The sequence below is a fragment of the Anticarsia gemmatalis genome, chromosome 12, assembly GCF_050436995.1.
Source record: "Anticarsia gemmatalis isolate Benzon Research Colony breed Stoneville strain chromosome 12, ilAntGemm2 primary, whole genome shotgun sequence".
In the NCBI taxonomy this organism is placed as follows: Eukaryota; Metazoa; Arthropoda; class Insecta; order Lepidoptera; family Erebidae; genus Anticarsia; species Anticarsia gemmatalis.
In genome coordinates this window covers 9,084,450-9,104,344 of record NC_134756.1, presented here as the reverse complement: position 1 = coordinate 9,104,344, position 19,895 = coordinate 9,084,450, and the positions used below count along the sequence as shown (strand labels likewise).

Genomic DNA, 19,895 nt, shown 5'->3' with positions numbered 1-19,895 from the left:
TAAGCTTTGCTAATGACGAAATTCTGTCGACTCGCGGCCCTCTGACCGTCGACAAAGTTGAATGTTATTATTATTAATATTATTTTTTGTTGCGTACGAGACATTATTTGAGACTGTTCGGTATCTGAGTGTTCGATCGTTCGCCCACGTAGGCCGTATTTATTGTTCGGTACTCGTATCGATTGAAGATATTATAGTAGATTTTATCCGAGTATGTATGATCCCACCCCTCGAACGTGTAATTGTTATGATATGAAACGATTATGATTAAATAAAATACATATTATTATAAAATTCTAAATGCGTCGCTATTTATACATAGATGATTTTAGTGTTTAAATTCAGATTGAGAATATATATATTTTAATTATTTATATTAAAAGAGGAGCTAGTGTAATGTAAATTCAGTTGAACTAGAAATGTATGTCGTGCGATTTACTAATGTTTCAAATTGTAATAAAAAGTTTTAAACTATGTCATGACCAATGTAATATCGACGGACGGAATCTGATCGCATCTGATCGTATATGATCGCATTTGATAATGTTAACGTTAGCTAGGACGACGGAGGATTGTAACCGCATTTACATTCAATAGACGATTTCCCAGTGGATTGACCTTTTACTAATATTATCGACAGCCTTGCATCGTCGGAGCGATACGATATAACGTAATCTACGTACATATTGTATTGTATTAGAATTAATTTCCATTATAAAGTGTCTTCTCTCCGACGGGCGGCCGCCGCTGTCCGCTCACAAACGCCGCATTTAAAATAATAATATAATTATCAGATTTCTTGTTAGATTCTCGTTGTTAGTAAGAGGCGAGTAGAGATAGTATAGTCGGTACTGGTGGCGGGCGGGGGGCGGCGGCCACCGTCATATCGTAATCCAACTTGTAAGTAAGCTTGATCGCCTCATAAGTGCTTCGAAATGACGTATCTCTATTATGAACATTCATTCTTTAACATTATTTTACTGCCAATGTTCACAAATTGTTAATTTTATAAGTAATAATATAATATAACTAAATTTCACATTTTATAATATTACGTACACACATTTTTAGTTCTATTCATGTCTTATGAGTAGTGTAAATTTGACAAGAGTCGGTGTGCGCATCGGCTTACTGTCGCATTGTTCACTGCATGTTTAGTAAACCTATGTTTATACTTATTTTATTTTAAAGAACTTTCTTTATTGATGAGAATATAAAATAAATGATGTTTTCAAATAATCCTGTTGTTTTATTTTATCCCATTTTAGCTAAACTATAGAGAATACCTACTAATTTTGAAGATGGTTTTATAAATTTTAAAATGTTGTTAAACTTGAATAAGTGTTATTTTACAGTAACTCCATGTAACATTTTTCAAATATCAGAACAGACTAGGTCACAACTAGTCACTGTTATCATCAAAGATATCAAGATATCGGCATCAAGATACAGTGACACATTCTTTACTAACACTCCAACGAGATAAAAACACTTTCTCACGTCTGATCTCGACGCGTTGTTGGTCAAAATGTTGCTTAAATTCATATATTTGTGTTCAGTATTTGTATTGAGTGCTAGTACTTTATGTGAAGATGATAATTGTGGTAGAAATGCCAGGATAGCGGGTGGACAGATCACTGAACCAAATAGTAGACCATACCAGGTATGTGACTTTAACTGACTTAAATATTCAGTAATGTTATAGTACTTGAGAAGTGAGTTATAGATACGCGCAAGAATATTCTCACTTTATGAATTCGTGTGGGTTTTTCCTGTTTCGCTCACTTAAGAATAGAGTAGATTATGAAAACTTTTGTCAATAGCTACGCTCAGTGATCCTAATAAAATTAAATGGGCACCTCATGGGCATAGTAAGTATAATAAAACTTATTACTTCTTATTTGAAAACAAGGAAGTTTTTGTACAGATTCGTACTGTTTTGGCTGACTAACAAACTGAATAGTTTTATCTTATGCTGTACCAAATGATACTGTAGCATAAAATAAGTTTAAGTGCTTAGTAATAATGCAACAAGCTATTAGTGACAGAAATTTACAAAGTGGATAAGTATTTTTGAGGCATTCAGATATAAAATAGCTCATACAAACAATGAATCCTAATTTAGCTGGCTTTATATTCACGGGTGGGCACGACCGGCGAGCTGGGTTTCTGTGGAGCCTCGCTCATTAACCAGGAGTGGGTGCTGACTGCGGCACACTGCTGCTTCCATAATGGTGAAGAAGTTAATCATGTACAGGTAATGTGTTGAACAAACAAGGGCTATTGTTTATCCAATAATATCCATGCCTCGACGAGAATCTGCTGGAAGTATATTTATTTAGACAAACTTTGGCTTCCAATGAACGTGATGTATATATTTAACTACCTATCAGGATCGATAATATTCTATCTATGATTTGACTGATAGTCGATTCGTACCCAAAATGGGATGACTACGAGTGTAGATAAACAGAAACAAAAAGAAAAAAGGCCTTCCATAGATGACGAAGTAATCGGTGAACATACATAAAAAAAAAATAATTCGAACACAGCATCTACTCCTTTCTTGAAGTCGGTATCTAATAAATAGTTACTTCTGCTACAAAACATATTTATCTGATGTGTTATAATTTGTCAATATTATCCAGGCAATCCTGGGTGCTCACTCATTATACGACCGCTACGAGAACGGACGCCGTGTGGTGAACGTGGCAGAGTTGATCATCCACCCAGCCTGGGATCCTGAGACCTTCGCCAACGACATCGCGCTGTTGAGACTTGCTAATGTCATACAGATCACTGGTATATTACTTGAAATAATATTAATTGTGAGAACTCCTGAAAACGCTCTAAGTTTGAAGTGAAAGAATTGAAGTTGCCGATTAGTAACGATTCCATTTGTAACGATTTGTAAACATCTGGTATAGTGATTGGATCGCTCACAATTTTCAGTAATAATAGTGTCGTCGCGATTAAGTTGCATCTTTCGCGAAATTCATTATAAAATTTGCCATTTGATAGCAATATAAATAGCGCCTCTGCCCTCTTTAAACTGTAGAGACTAGACAGTGAGGCTTCGTTAATTTATGAGAAGACATATGGATTTACAAGTAGGTAATATAAATGCCTATTTGTAAACTTAAATGCCCTGAAATTGCCCAAAGGCTGATCATATAATTGTATTTTAATCTTCAGAATTCTCAAACGTACCGAGGGTATGCACCGCTGCTTAACTGATAATCTGCATTAGTATAGAACGCTGCGTCTTGCAAGTGGAAATTCTTTGTGAATATATTATTTCCAATCAATCTAGATAATGACTATTGTGAGCCAGAAATATTGACAGGTTTTATTTTATTTATCTTATACTTTGTTTGTTTATAATGAGTTTTAATAATCTTTTGATTAATTACTTGGTGATTATTATTATTATGTAAATTGGTTCTGATAGCCAAAATATATTGTTTTAAAGTTTTAAGTCTAAATGTAGGTTATATTTTATGCCATTGGGTAAAAAGACAATACAGTTTTTATAAGTTTGTTAAAAATATCATTTTATCTTTTATATCAACTATTTTGAAACGAATCGATACTTTACTTACTTGACACATACACTTGCAGATACGATAAGTCCCGTACTTCTACCGTACAGGAGCATATCGGCGTTTAACTTTGCTGGTTTTGGAACCGTCGTGTCTGGTTGGGGCATAGCTGCTGAAGGTGAGCAAATTCGAAAGAAAATATATATATATAGCGTGTTCAGCTAAAATAAAAGTATTTTGACACTTCATAAATGTATTTTAAGTCATAAGTCATTTATTTCTTAACAGATCACATTTGTGTTGAAAATATAAACATTAAATTTTAACGTCATCTAGCGGCAAGTAGCAGAATTTATGAGAAAATACGCCAAGTTATAAATCTCAGACAGACAAGACAAAAACACTAATTAATTTTGTAATCTCTTTCTTGTCTGATTATACAGAACTTTTCGATAGGATGTTATATAAGAGAATCTATAATAATATGTGAAAATTCTATATATTATTTCAGGTGTAACATTTGTAGCACCGACGCTTCGTGAGAAGTTGATGACGGTGGTGACTGATCAGCTATGTAACGGCTCTTATTTCTTCCAGCTGCCTCAGACCACTGTGTGCGCCTTTCATGGGTCCGCGGGCACTTGCAAGGTTGGTCAAAAAAGTACCGTGTGCGAGTGCCGCGCATGTGGTCTCGGGTTTAAATCTCGGGTCGGGACAAAAAGCCTTTTCTGAGGTTTATGTTAAAAAATCTCAGAGATTGTCCGGAGCCAGGAAGTTCAGGTCGTAGACCTTCTTGCCTTGGAGAGCACTTAAACCCGTAGGACCTGCGCCTGACCTCTCACTGGTCTCAAATAAGATCACTAAGAACATTCCAAAAACTCAGTACCACTTTGTCCGAATGCTGGTAGTGGTCGGAAGTGACATCAAACTAGTCTATATTTCGAAATAAATGAAATCGTGGCAAGATAGGTGACGTTAATCCGTCTGTCTGACTAATGAACTATGATAATTAGATATCATTCATAGCATTAGATTAACTACTAATAAAATTGTTTGTGCGCAATTTTACTGATAGTTACACGAAACATATTAATATTAGCAACAAATGGTAAACTAGAACACAAAAGATCTTGAAAATTATTTTATTTATATTCGTCCTTGGTATGTTACCTCTTTGACAGACTTTCTCCTTATCAGTCGAATGCATTTTATCTTTAATCGACACGTGCATAATTAGCACGTGATTAAAAGTAATTATGTATTAAAATAACAATAATATCTGAAAGCTGTGATTTATTATTATAATAAACAGTCACCGCAAAAATTATCATCTTCTGCAATATTTAGGTATGTACTATTTTCGATTAAGCGCTACGCGAACTGATAATATTATAATTAAGATAGCATTAAGCAGATAATATTATATGTTCTTTTGTCACAAATAAATGTCGAAGTAAATCGAAGTTTACTAAATAATAAATATCGATGTGGAATAACAAATTAGAATGTTCACTGTTATTCTAAAATATTTGTAGCTTATATTATAAAGGTAGTCCTAATGTGATTGATTAATTCGATGTTCAAGTGGCTTCAGCGTATAAAAATGAACATCAATTCGAATTTCTAAAAAGGTATGAAAGAGTTGTTACAAAATGAAAATCCGTCACCTTTGTATCAAACAGGAATGCTGAAATAATTAAATTTTTATTATTGTGTTGTTAGTCCCATGAATCATGATATCCATATAGAGGGCACGTCTATTTCCATATACCGGGAATATTACCGAACTCCATGCTACTATACAGCAATTTTGTAATAGGTATACTATAAATTAAAAATACCAATAGCACTTTGCCTAAATCAAAATCTGATCCGAGACCTCGTGATCAGCAGTCCTAGGTATAAACTATCACCTAGTCCACAAACGTGAAGATAATAAACTAAGCACCGTCTGATTTCACCTTTAGGTCGACAAACTTTTGTAAAACTGATTGCATAGGGAAGTTCTTGTATTATAGAATTAATTTGATCTGATAACGAGCAATACATAATATGTGTCACACTTCAATATCTATATAAATGTATCATTTTATATTATAGGGAGATAACGGCGGTCCTATGACTATTCTTTATGGCCCAGAGGATGAAAAAGAGGAAATATTGGTGAGTATTTTTTATTCCGCGAATAATATCGAATAAATATAATAATAATATAACAGTCACCTTAATTTTATTGCTACATTTTAAGAAAATTATGAATACTTGGAAATTTTAAAAATGTGTACTAGGTTAGTAAATAACAGGAAAATATTCAAAAAATAATGCTTAGGTCTTCAAAGATTCTACTCCACAACAGTGTACAAGATCATTACAAAGGCTTAAGAGCAGTTCACAAGAAGATTTTTTAACTCACCAGAGAGTCAAAAAACCCTTACGATATACTCTCCCGAATTTGAATAAGCAATTGGGCAGATTGCTATCTCTCTACTTTGGAACCATTCAGTTCCAGAGAGTGCGTTTCCATTGAAGTAGAGCTGGTAAGAGCGGACCCAAATTGACCAATTACGATACTGCGACAGTCACTCTGTGGTTCGTTACATTCTGATCTACCGAGCTCTGCTTCCGTGAATACACTACAGCTAGTTTTTGAGCAAGATTGTACATAGGCGCCTTAGTTCCAAATTTTCACGTCCATTATTTTAGGTACTACATATTAGTCTTTGTTTGTCAGATCGGAGTGGCATCGTTTGTCAGTAGCGGTGGGTGCAACGACAACGTGCCGTCTGTGTTTACGAGAGTGCAGCTTTACCTCGACTGGATCAGCGAAGTTACTGGCATGCAACTACCTTAAAACATACTCGCTCTTTATATGATACATCAAATTTCTATGTTGTTTTTATCAATATTTGTTTAATAAATGATACAATAATAAGACTGTGTTCTTTATTATAAAGACATTGTTTTCTATAAACTCAATCAAATGAATTCAAAGTCCAAAGTATATTATAGGCAGTGGCGTAGCAAAGGGGGGGCGGCGGGGGCGGTCCGCACCGGGTGTCACCTTTTTTGGGGTGACACCCACCAGGTCTCTCAACTTTAAGAACAATGTAAAAACAAAAAAAAATAAAACCAAATTGTCTTTTTCTAGCATAGTTATTATTGTGTTTTGTTATTTCTTCAATATCATAAATAATAATAAATGATACATGTCCCAAAACACAAAATAATAAATCATATAAAAATGATTGCTTTTTACTTTCGACGGGGACCCCATCATGGGGTGTCACCACCAACTTCCGCACCGGGTGCCAGCTAAGGTAGCTACGCCACTGATTATAGGCCTATATCTTGGTTTACGTATTTTATCTAAGGATCCCAGAATCACTGGGACTTGTCTTTTAAACGGAAGGTGTAATATATCAACAAACGAGACACGATTAAGTTTTACAACAATTGAGCCTTTGGCTTTTGAAGTTCGTTAAATGATTCTTAAAGTTAAAAGTTCGTTAGAAGATTCTTTATGAAAACTGCAATAAAGACTTAAACACTAATAATAGGTAAATATTAATACATTGCCAATTCAAATTCTTGAACATACGTCATTATCGTTTCCATCAGAAGTAACTGCTGTGAACATTAGATCCATTTAAATACTTACAAAACTATAGCACTAGGCTACCTCCAGCACGAATTCTTCCAGTGCTTCTTCTCCATATTGCACCCGACTTGCAAGTAACAAAGTGATGACAGTAGCAAAGATAATAAAACCGTTTGCTATCAAACTAAATCATCGAACCAAATAATTGTTCATCATCCGTATTCGTACATCCTTATCAGTAATTTGATAAAAAATAAACATATATAAGAGGTGAGCATCTGTCGGCTGGTGTATAATAAGTTTGGTTTAAAAATGCGTGCTCTGCTACTATTCGGCCTAGTTCTCGTGGCGTCGGCCTCGGCCTTCGTGGAAGTCAGCCGAGGATACCATGAGGAGGTCGGAATCCCAGCAGCGGAGAAGATCAGACAATATGAAGAAAGTCTCTTAGCAAACAGGATTGTTGGTGGCTCGATCGCTCCCACCAATGCCCACCCTTACTTTGTAAGTACCTACTACCTACCTACTATAATTCTTCGATATTTTTCTGAATATATGAACTAGTATGACGTCCAGACCCTACTATTTTTAGAGCACAATTTATTTAAAAGTCACGAACAATTCTAATTTTTAAGAATCAAAATTACTTAAACTTTAATAACACTAAGTATCTCAGATTACTGATAAATAATAATTTAGACCCTGATTATCATTTGATCTGGTAAATGATATGTACTATAAATATTTTTATAATATTTTATATGCTTATAATATTTCAGTTAAATTGGTATTACGTATTAACAATTAAACTTTTTCTTCCCCAGGCCGGTCTTCTGATCAGTCTGTTAGGTGTATCTCATAGCTCAGTATGCGGTTCCTCCCTCCTGTCAGCCAACCGGCTGGTGACGGCTGCTCACTGCTGGCACGATGGCAACAACCAGGCGTGGCAGTTCACCGTCATCCTCGGCACTTCGTTCCTGTTCAGTGGAGGCACTCGCATCGCCACCAGTCAAGTAGTCACGCACCCACAGTGGCAACCTTCAACACTCAACAATGACGTCGCCATCATTTACTTGCCTACTCATGTCACTTTCTCCAGTAAGTTTAAAAAAAATGTTTTACCTTTTCTTGTTTGACATTTGTAGTCCTAAAAATGACAACGCGCTCGGTGTATAGGAATAGGTTCGTCCCGTGTTATTTAGAACTAACATAAAGTGCCTACATCCTATAATAGGCGTAAAACTATAAATAAAGGAAAAAATAATTATTTTTAGTAATGACGCGACAACAAACAACAAATAACGCCATCTGGTGTTTACAAAAACTGCCTAGTATAGCAGTCTATGTCTAGACACCCTTTTATTAGTTAAATTATCTACGTAATTTATCAAAGTTATAGTAATTAGATCACGAAGTATTTATTTAATGTCTCGTAGACCGGATGTTAGATAAACTCTGAATATTATCACGAAATTCAAGTTGCGCAAATACTTACTTACAATCATTTTAAGAGATCCGATAAGTCTATTGTTTTCATCCAAACGCGAAACTCGTGCGACTCATTAAAGCAAAGTAATATTTAAAGATATTTCTTCGATACTGAATATGTAATTTTATCCTCATTTGCTTAATTTCTTATCAACACGTGGATATTAATCAAAACTCAGATAATAATATGGTAGTAATAAAACAAATCAGATCGTAATCCGCCATGATGATAAGATATAAGTCTAATTAGGCAAGACGAATGATGGCAGTTTTAGTGATTGATGTTATTATTGTTTTCAGCGAGCATCCAGCCTATTGCACTGCCTAACGCTTCGGAATTGTGGAACCAATTCGTTGGACAGTGGGCCACCGCTGCCGGCTTCGGTAGGACTAGTGACCGTAAGTATTAAAACAAACTAAACTGTGTTGCCCATTCCTGGCTATTAACTTACATGAAAGAATTAATTTAAAATGAATTATCGAAGTACCTATTTGAAGTAATTGTAGTTATCCTTTACTATATTACGGGACGACACTTGGATAATGTTGACTATTAGTATTTTCCGCTTCTCCTGTGCCTTTGCATTCTGGATTATACTCTTTTTCGTATAGTCTTTTCTACGTCCACAATAGAAAAAGACCAAGAGACGATATAAACAGTAATAGTAACTAACCTGTAACCTTTGGAAGAAGACCAGTCTTTCTTTCTTCCTGCAGCTGAAATGTTTTATTTGCGTTTCCTAACTTTGCCATTAATTTTCAGAACAAGCCGGTGCATCAACCATCGTAAGCCACGTGAACATCCAAGTGATCACGGTAGCGCAGTGCCAGGCCATCTTCGGTCTGCCCTTCGTTCAGCAGAGCACGCTGTGCACCAACGGCGCTGGCGGTGTCGGCATCTGCGGCGGAGACTCCGGCGGCCCTCTCGTCATTAACACCAATGGAAGACTTATCTTGGTAAGAGAAATAAGTACTTTTTAAAGCCGAAACACCGAAATCGACGTTGACGATTTGATGTCGGTGACTTTATTTTAAAAGAAATGATTTCGGCAATTCGTAGAGTCATTTCGCTGACGTAAAGTCGACAGTTACTTAAATTAGTCGTGTGCAAAATTTTTGTTTTTTCATCCGGTTTCAACATCATTTCAGCCCGTCTAATAAAGTGACGATTGATGTCATAGTTTTCTTATTGTGAAAACAAAAATGTCAAACACTTACACAACATGAGCCTAGATATCATTACTTCTAGATCCGTGAACTTTGTAACTGTAATTTGAAGAAAAAATATTTAAATGTTTCTTTATTATTTCAGATCGGTATCAGTTCATTCGTGGCGAGGAACGGCTGCCAGCTCGGCTTCCCGTCAGCTTTCGCGCGCGTCACCAGCTTCAACTCGTTCATCAACCAACACTTGTAAATGGAACGGGACTTCAAGATTATTCTGTGATAAATTATTATTAAATAAATAAATAACACATATTTAATTATATATATAACAGTTTTGACAGGACAGGCTGTCAAAGAATTTTGTAGTCATTAAAAAAACATTGATTGTTATTTGAACCTATTTGACAGGTTATGTCTTTGATTTATTTTTTAAGATGGATTTAAAATATTACTGTTTGTGTATATAGTAAGTTTCTTATTTTAATAGAAAGAAAGACTATTTACTTGTAGTATCTAATTATTTAATATTAAACGTTAATCACACATTGTTGTGATTACATAAACCTGTGTTTATTTTTTAATCATGTCCTTCCCAAATATACTTTCATTGAAAGAATCTGGCAAGGAGGTGTCTGAATATAGATGTATTATGAAAGCCTATGATACCTCTTGGAATCACGATTCCATTTCCATCAGGAAAGTTTTTTTATTGAACTATTGGATCTTTAGGGTTACAAAATATATTAATGTTCGCTAACCTACCAACATAATATTAAGCTCTACTCAGTTTTAAATCAATTGTTGAGAGTTTGTGCGTGAGTTATCCAGAGTTCTTTTTTTGGCGGTTATTTTATTATGAGCTAATAGTGCCGCTCAATTTCTTCAGAAAAAACAGTCTTAGCGCCTAGATATTATCAAATTGTGAATGACCGATGACTAATGTTTCTTACGAAGTTTACTTAGCATGATTTATTGATTATTGCTACAGTTTCATAACTTGGATTTCGGTAAAATAAAACTTGGTAAGGGTAACTTATTAAATAAGTATATTTCTATTTACATTATTCCAGATACAATTCCAATAAATTATTTATAAATGCTGTACAATGAAACTTCTGACGACCGTGGTGCGAGCGAAACCTGAGGGGAAGCCTAGCTGGCAGCCATTGCTGGCCGCGAATGAGCTGATGCCAATCTGAAAACAAACATAATTGTAATATTATAGCAACATTATCTTTTCTCCTTGCTGAAAATTCAGTTTTGGGAATACTATCAAGTCGGATCTATGTAGTCTGAATTTACCCATAATTTACTATGCAAAGGGAAAAATCATCTCTATTTACTAATTTGTGGCTATCTTAACAGAGGCTTAAAGAGTTTATAAGCATGATCACCTACTGGTGATGAGGGTTTGTTGAAGTTATTGAACGAATGCCTCCAACCATTAATACAAAGCCTGAACATAGTTAAACTACCCCCAAACTGACTAAATACCGTCTAAGTAGAATGTGCATAATGCGGAAGCGATGAATCGATATATGTGTGTAATGTGTTTAGAAAGGCAGACGTAGTACTGTAATAAGTAGTAGTAGGAGTAAAGAAATAAGTATACGAATATGGAAATAATTTCGAATAGTAGGTACATAAGAATGGAAACAGTGATAAATGTGAACGGATAAAGATGCTTACCAGAACAGTTCTTCCATTGTGAGTAAGTACGAGTGGTCCGCCGGAGTCTCCGCCGCAGACGCCGACTCCGCCGGCTCCGTTGGTGCAGAGAGTGCTGTCATTGACGAAGTTACCGTACAACACGCGGCACTGAGCGTTCGTGATCACTTGCAGAGCGACGTGGCTTACTACCGTTGAGGCGCCTGTTTGCACTGCGAAGAAACGGAGGTAGGTATTTATTGTTACATACATACATTTATTTTGTTCAAGAAGATAAATATGTTAAAATCCATTACAATCCCACTGCTAATCAAGGGTCTTCTACTGGAATATGTAAGGAGTAAAGCCTCAAGTCCACCATATTTCATCAAGTGCTCGGACGCGTATCCTTCAGAGATGTTACGGAGATAAAACTGTCCAGAAGCACGTGCAGCCTTGTTTTATCACGGTGATGCACGTTTTGATAAGTAATGAATACCATTTCCTTTGCAGAAATTGCTAATGATACCCTTTTCATAAAAAGTTAAATAAAAGATACTAACGATCGCTAGTCCTGCCGAAGCCAGCAGCAACGGCCCATTGTCCGACGAACGTCTCCCATAATTCCGATGTGTTGGGCAAATCAACGGGCTGGATTGTCGCTGCAAACACAAATACAATTATTACAACTTAGAATAAGATAGTTGACTGAGTTAACGAATAATTATTAAACTTGTGCTCGTTAAAGAATTATCTAAAATGCTCAGGCTTCCTACGTAATTTTTTTCGCCAACAATGTTGAAATTGTAATTATTGCAGACTGAAACATTTTATTGGGCACTCATTTGACACCAATATAAATACGAAACTGTGACGTAACTACACCGTATTTTAATACAAAAATGAGTTTTTAACATTTCAAAAAGAGTAGCTGATTTGATTGGTAGTTAAGCCCAATTGTTATTATATGTGAATGTGAAGTATAATTTTTTATATTACTGTCGTCAACTTACTTGAGAAGGCAACGTTAGTTGGTAGATAGATCATAGCTACATCATTGTTGAGGTTAGTTTCGTCCCACTGCGGGTGCATGATGACCTGGCTGGTGGCGATACGAATGCCGCCACTGAACAGGAAGTTGCTTCCGAGGATGACGGTGAACTGCCATGCTTGGTTGGTCCTGAGTCTCCAGCAGTGAGCAGCTGTCACTAATCGGTTAGCGGAGAGGAGCGTAGCGCCACATACTGAGTTACCGCTGACACCTATCAGACTGATCAAAAGACCGGCCTGAGGAATATAAATAATTAAATTTATTTCACACGGAAGATCATTATCAGTGAAGTCGCATCAGAATATTTTGCACGTGACTTGGAGAGACATTCGTTTTGTATTTAATCAAGATTTTATCAAATATTATTTTCGTACAGATGGTTACAAATTGTTAATCATTAAAATACTCACGAAATAAGGATGAGCTCCAACAGGAGCTAGCGCACCACCAACTATCCTATCATCTTGCTCTGCAGTTTTTAAGCTCTCTTCATAAACTCTTATTTTCTCCGCTAGTGGGATTCCGATTTCCTCATGATAATTCTGCAGCACCTCCTTGAACGCAGAAGCTGAGGCCACCAGCAACACACCCAATAAAAAAATAGCACGCATTTTATCACACACGATGATTGCGGAACAACCATCTCTTATATAGCTACATACTTTGTTATCTTAGTAATCCCTCACGTCAATTCGTTAATTGAGATTTAATCATACATCATTTAATCATTTTCTGCCGATATTCGGTTATATACTAATAAATACATTCTGATGTCACTAGAATAAACAAAACAATATCAACCAGTAGCCGATTCATTGTAATTGCTACTTATAATAAGTAATCAGATTACTTGCGGATTATTGTTTGCCACCACTTCGCCATTGATAGTCAGTTTGGCGAAGGTTTGTGCATTACTCGATTGGGGGTCGTTGATATGTAGTCCTAGTTTGAGTGCCCACTAAGTCTTTGTTGGAAGTTTCATCGCACTGTATCATAGAAGCATTTGCAGTGTTTTTCTAAAACCTTATTATAACTTTACTATTATCATTAAACTTCATTCATTTCTGTCTGCTGTGTGTGTCATAATGAGAATTCATTCTACAACTTACCTATTCGTTAGATTAATCAGCATTCAACGACTTACTTATTCATAATTATATATGTGATTGTTATTGAAAACAAATTTATCATCTAATGCTTGATATTAGGTACCGGTATCTAATCACAAAACCAATTAGTATGATTTTTTAAATCCGTATTTTTTATATCAAATAACGTCTAACAAAAACATTTTATAAAGTATAATAGGGAGGGCTTGAGGGTTTGTAAGTCATCAAAGTCAACTTATGTTTGAAAACCAGTGTCAAACTTTCAGGGACCCAAAAATAATGAGGCACCCGTATCCAAATGTGAGAATTGTTTCAAATAGAGGTGAATAAATCGATTACCTTTGACAATATCTACATGAAAATATCTTGATTAAAAATTAAAAGTAATTTCCTTTGCAGATATCTAAGATTTTTATTTTGATAAATTTGTAGTCTCGTGCTCAACGAGAACATAAAAAAATAAAAATTATTTCCGTTTTATGTGACATTTTGGGATAACACAAGGTTTTTGGAAGGTTTGAATAAAAGTCAAAAGATTTTCTTAAAATTAATAATACTTTATTTACAAATGCTGGCCAATAAAACTTACGAAGCTGGTGGCGCGAGCGAAACCCGAGGGGAATCCACGTTGACATTGGTTTTGGGCGGCGAATGAGCTGATACCAATCTGAAAATAAATAATGAGTATTTAATAACCATGATTGCCAATCAAGAAACTGCATGCACTGCAACTTTTACGAAATGATTATGGACATAGAGCTCTTAGCCGTAGCAATTTTTTATTGCCATATTCGAAGAAAGAATACATAGTCGTGCTTAAACGATTCACTTTTTTCGATTTCGTAAAATAATTGTATTTTTCGCAGCACGAACCTCACTTTTCACTCGAATCCGGTCAAGTACATACCAAGATAGGTCTTCCGTTGAAGTTCAAAGCCAGTGGACCTCCTGAGTCTCCACCGCAGATACCAACGCCACCGGCGCCGCTGGTGCATAGAGTGCTTTCGGTCACAGGACCGGGACCATAGGTGGCCTGACACTGGGCCACGCTGATCACTTGCAGAACTACGTGGCTCACTTGTTGTGATGCTCCTGATTGACCTATGATGATAAATTTCACGTGAGTTATCTTGTACTTACTACATTTATTTACATTACTAGCTGTTTACAGCCACGGTCAACGCAGGCCGCAACGTCAAGATCACCGAAATAAATAATGATTGATTGCATTAACTACCCCACAATCAGATTTCTCGGCATTTCCGTTACGCAGATTAATAACGACCAACAAAACAGTCTTTAATTAAAATAGAGTAGGTACTTATTACTTATAAATCTTAAAAATAACAGTTGTCTCGATCCAAAGCTTTTATATCTTAAAAGCTTTTGTTATTAAAACGATAATAGACAACTATAAAGAATCAATACTAACTGTCACTAATCTTGCCGTAGCCTGCAGCGACAGCCCATTGTCCGACGAATGTCTGCCACAGTTCCGCACCAATGGGCAAAGCGATGGGACGGATGAGCGCTAGAAACATTACACAAAAATATTAGCACTCTGGCCTCTCCTTTTGCCGATGGGGCCAGAACGTTGTTTAAGTTAGGTTTTTTAAAGTTAAGAATAGTTTAATTTTTGTTCTATATTTTAGGGTTTGTAACTATTGTGGGTAACTACTTCATGTTAATAATTATGCAACCTCCTTATGTAGGTTTATAAAGATAAAGAAATATATAATTTAAGTCTACAACTTACTTACTTGTAAAGGTAACATGTTGTGGAAGGTAAATCATAGCTACGTCATTCCTCAAGGTGGCCTCCGTCCACTGTGGGTGCATGATGACTTGCCTGGTGGCGATGCGAACTCCTCCATCATACAGTCTCTTGGTGCCGAGGATGACGGTGAACTGCGACGCTTGGTTGCTGCCGTGCCTCCAGCAGTGAGCGGCCGTCACTAATCGGTTAGTGGTCAGGAGCGTAGATCCGCATACTGAGTTACCAGCTACACCGATCAGACTGATCAAAAGGCCAGCCTGAAATTGAAGAATAATTTAAATGGTTGGTACGAGGTATTTTGAATTTTCGTGTTGAAATCAAAACTTTTAATCATATCACTATATAGGTCATAGTTAAGTTCTTACAATGAACTAATTTGAAAACGCCTGTTCGGAAACGCAGGCGCATATTATAGTGATAACTACCGACAAGAAAATAAAGCTAGACGCTCTTCTTTAAATCAATATTTGAATACTAATGTTAATTATACTAATTATAAATGTAGCATTTAACGAGATATATTGTAAAGAGATTCTTAAACAAGTTTCAACGGATTAGGTAAGCAACATTTTTGTACTCACAAAGTACGGATGAGATCCAACGGGAGCAACAGCACCACCAATAATCCTGTCATCTTGCTTTTGATCTTCACTCAGGCTTTCTTCATAGACTCTTATTTTCTCCGCTAACGGAATACCGATCTCCGCATGATAATCCTTCACAATTTGCTCAAAAGCAAATGCTGAAGACAAACACAAAAGTCCGAAAAAAATAACAGCACGCATTTTAGCACGCACAAGCAATATTTGCGGATAAAACGTGTCTTATATAGCTTGCCTGTTATCAATATTTAATGGTAATTTGTTGAGATTTAATCGTATATCAATGTAATCACTTTCTGACGATATTTTGTTGTACCTATCTTGTCTATTAATAACGCTTGGATACTTTAATATGATACAGGTATCTCTCTGATAAAAGTTTTTTTTAGGGTTCGTTTCATTGCGAAATTGTGAATGCGTGTACTTAGTACAAAGACGGTGGAGTACAGTCAAACTGCATTTTTAAATTCACCATGTTAAAAGTGTGAGCTTGAGCCTAAATTCTTTAATTATTTGTAATTATCAGTTCGCATCCATCTTGAACAATGACAATCGTACAATACGAATCTCCTGAATTAGTTTTCTAGTGGTCGGTAGACGGTAATCCACATGAATATGTGTACTCATGGTCTGCTCGGTGTGAATAATAAATGATAAGAACATTTAAAAAGGAAGAACATTGTCATAATAATTTCAATCCACATTCCGCTATGTCTATACTAGAGCTGTGTTTGTTTATGTGTACATACCATATATGTGTATTGTGTAGTGTATGACGATATTATCGAATTTAACTTCAATTATGCTAATATATTTTCCTACATGCAACTTATAAAACTAACTACAAGATTCTTACTTCATTACCTACTAAAACATTAAGTTTAAAACCTTGAGATTTTGATTTGATGATATAGTTACTAGGTAACAGGGTTTATTCGATGTCGTACTCTATATTATTATAAATAACACTTACTATTTTTGCTGTTCTTTATTTCACCAAGCATCTAATTCGAATTTTATAATATTACTAGCTGACCCGCGCAACTTCGCTTGCGTCACATAAGAGAGAATGGGTCAAAATTTTCCCCGTTCTTGTAACATTTTTTACTGGTACTCTGCTCCTATTGGTCGTAGCGTGATGATATGTAGCCTATAACCTTCCTCGATAAATTGGGTATCTAACACTGAAATAATTTTTCAAATCGGACCAGTAGTTTCTGAGATTAGCGCGTTCAAACAAACAAACAAACAAAGAAACTCTTCAGCTTTATAATATTAGTATAGTATAGATGTGAATTTAAAGCGACACGATGTTCCTACAAGAACATATTTGCCTAGTAGACAAGCGAGTGGCACCTTATGGTACATTTTAATTGAGTTTCAATTTTCAAAGCATGACTGGATTTAAGAACCCTGTTGAATAAATAAAACAAAATCAATTTTCTTGGTAGCCTCATGCCACATTCAATTTTTGAATTCACAGGTGGCAATTTAAGATTGAGTATCTGATAAATGGAAAAGACAAAATATGAGAATTAAATAAGTTGTATTATTATTGGTGTATTTACAAATGCTGGGTAATAAAATTGATAAAACTGGTGACGCGAGCGTAACCCGACGGGTGACCATGCTGACATGCACCTTCTGCGGCGAACGAGTTGATACCAATCTGAAAATAACCAACATTTTTTCATTACAATCTTCCACTTGCGTTTCTATGTTCGACGTTTTTTACATGAATAAAAGTGATTATTACTGAAAGGTGTACATTTGAATTTCGTAGAATCTATAATAGATATACATACAACATTAGATAAATAGATACTTTGTATGTTTGTAAAAGTACCCTCTACACAAGAGTAATTCTTAGTGCGGGAGTTGTCTTTTTTAAAAACAAAAACAAAATTTCAATTTTCCTTATTTCAGATATTTGGTCTTAGCACGTAAATATTGTCCAAATTTTACCAGAATATTCCTTCCATTGATAGTAAGTGCGAGTGGTCCTCCCGAGTCTCCACCGCATATACCCACGCCGCCAGCGCCACTGGTGCACAGAGTGCTCTGCGGCACGAACTCAGGTCTAAACGACATTCGGCACTGAGCGTTGGTGATCACTTGTAGAAGCACATGACTCACTTGCTGCGAGGCTCCCTGTTGACCTACGATTTGGAAATAGTTTTGATAATATACGTATAATAGGATACGGGAATTAACGTGAATACTTACGCATTTTACCTTAAAATGCTTATCGTTTCATCTTTTATAGTTATATTAAACACTCAACGCGAGAGTTTAAATAGATTAATAGTTTTGATGATATAAGTAACGTATTTAAATAAAAAAAATCAAGTGCAATCAGACTTCAATGCAAATTTCTCAGCCTTTTAGTTAGCCAGTAGCCGGTAGATATGTTTTGAAAAAAATTAAAGTGAATAAATAGAGTTTGGGCAAGGCTTTTTTTAATCATAATAGAAAAAAATACAAACTGTCACTAGTCTTGCCGTAGCCAGCGGCGACAGCCCAATGTCCCGCAAATGTTTCCCACAGCTCCGAACCGCTGGGCAAAGCGATGGGCTGGATTAACTCTGTAGAAAAATAAAAATACTTGATGATTAGACATTATTCTGTGCACCTAAATAAGGTTTCATTAAATGATGATTGTCGATAACTTACGTGAAAAGGCAACGTTTTGTGGCAAATAAATCATAGCTACGTCATTGTTTAGACTGATCTCATCCCATTGTGGGTGCATGATGACCTGGCTGGTGGCAATGCGGATGCCTCCACTGTACAGTCTCTTGGTGCCGAGGATGACGGTGAACTGCCATGCTTGGTTGTTCCTGAGTCTCCAGCAGTGAGCGGCCGTCACCAAACGGTTAGCAGACAATAGTGTAGACCCGCACACCGAGTTACCGGTAGCGCCTATCAGACTGATCAAAAGTCCGGCCTGAAAAATCAACGGTATGTTATCTGAGAAAAGGAAATAAAAAATATCTCCATGTATTTTTAAATAACATAGGTATAGAATGTAGTAAGTGAGTTATCCAAAGGTATTTGTTTATACGAAGTTTTTTCCTAAGGCAAATGAATATAGTAAATCTATAATGTTGTAAATCTTGAGCTGATTGAGCTTTATTAAAAACGTGACAAACGAAACTTAACTGTGTCCTATTTATACTTCAATACATTTTTCCTATATTATTAACAACCTATACACCATCATTTCGTTCTTGTCTGGCATAAGAATTTCTTTAGACATGGATTTATCAGTTCAGTGCTGCCACGTTTTAGAGAAGAAAGTATGAAAAAATACTTACGAAGTGTGGATGCGATCCAGCGGGAGCTACAACTCCACCAATAATCCTGCCATCTATATCTGGCTCTTCATTGTCCTTCAAGCTTTCTTCGTACACTCTTATTTTCTCCGCTAGTGGAATACCGATTTCCTCATGGTAATTTTTAAATACCTCAACGGCAAATGCCGAGGACAGAAACAAAAACCCAACAAGTAAAATCGCACGCATTTTTGCAAAATACGCGTAACGACCATTACTTATATAGTTAGCTTATCTTAGTTCAATGGCGATTTGTTGATTGAGATTTTAATCATAATAAGTATATCGTTGTAATCCTTTCCTGTCCGTATTTTGCTGAATATTGCTTATTACTGGTCATTTTAACATAATACACTTGCCTATTTGTCTGATAACATATTTATATTAGAGTTTGAATAACTGAGCCCCACAGAGGCTCTTTATTTTAAATCGATCCAGCTTTAAAAAATAAACATAAACATGAATTAACATAATTACCTCAGTTTTTAATCCAATATTTTTGGATAGATACAAAGACAACTATAACAATTTCTATGTGGCATTACTTAATGTAGTTAATACTTATTTTATCTGAAAATCAAG

The 19,895-nt window shown here is 35.8% G+C and overlaps 4 protein-coding genes across 4 annotated transcripts; 2 read left to right on the top strand and 2 right to left on the bottom strand.

Moving 5' to 3' along the window:
• The first annotated feature begins 1,492 nt into the window (after positions 1 to 1,492).
• LOC142977152 (brachyurin-like) lies at positions 1,493 to 6,463 on the top strand. The gene is made up of 7 exons (XM_076120891.1): positions 1,493 to 1,663; positions 2,126 to 2,257; positions 2,649 to 2,802; positions 3,622 to 3,720; positions 4,054 to 4,190; positions 5,643 to 5,705; positions 6,274 to 6,463. The coding sequence occupies exons 1-7, from the start codon at positions 1,529 to 1,531 to the stop codon at positions 6,391 to 6,393; spliced, it is 840 nt and encodes a 279-aa protein (XP_075977006.1). The 5' UTR covers positions 1,493 to 1,528; the 3' UTR covers positions 6,394 to 6,463.
• A 976-nt stretch (positions 6,464 to 7,439) lies between these two features.
• On the top strand, positions 7,440 to 10,104 carry LOC142977237 (brachyurin-like). Its single transcript, XM_076121013.1, has 5 exons — positions 7,440 to 7,641; positions 7,962 to 8,235; positions 8,926 to 9,024; positions 9,389 to 9,582; positions 9,938 to 10,104. Exons 1-5 carry the CDS (start codon positions 7,453 to 7,455, stop codon positions 10,040 to 10,042), a joined length of 861 nt encoding a protein of 286 aa, XP_075977128.1. The 5' UTR covers positions 7,440 to 7,452; the 3' UTR covers positions 10,043 to 10,104.
• Positions 10,105 to 10,821: 717 nt separating this feature from the next.
• Positions 10,822 to 16,194, bottom strand: LOC142977389 (transmembrane protease serine 9-like). The gene is made up of 10 exons (XM_076121267.1): positions 15,958 to 16,194; positions 15,360 to 15,633; positions 15,032 to 15,130; positions 14,507 to 14,700; positions 14,166 to 14,266; positions 12,901 to 13,144; positions 12,453 to 12,726; positions 12,003 to 12,101; positions 11,482 to 11,672; positions 10,822 to 10,987 (listed from the first exon to the last, which is right to left on the bottom strand). The coding sequence occupies exons 1-10, from the start codon at positions 16,159 to 16,161 to the stop codon at positions 10,883 to 10,885; spliced, it is 1,785 nt and encodes a 594-aa protein (XP_075977382.1). The 5' UTR covers positions 16,162 to 16,194; the 3' UTR covers positions 10,822 to 10,882.
• Positions 16,195 to 17,505: 1,311 nt separating this feature from the next.
• LOC142976981 (collagenase-like) lies at positions 17,506 to 19,502 on the bottom strand. The gene is made up of 5 exons (XM_076120633.1): positions 19,296 to 19,502; positions 18,652 to 18,925; positions 18,465 to 18,563; positions 17,944 to 18,137; positions 17,506 to 17,647 (listed from the first exon to the last, which is right to left on the bottom strand). The coding sequence occupies exons 1-5, from the start codon at positions 19,500 to 19,502 to the stop codon at positions 17,543 to 17,545; spliced, it is 879 nt and encodes a 292-aa protein (XP_075976748.1). The 3' UTR covers positions 17,506 to 17,542.
• Positions 19,503 to 19,895: the final 393 nt, after the last annotated feature.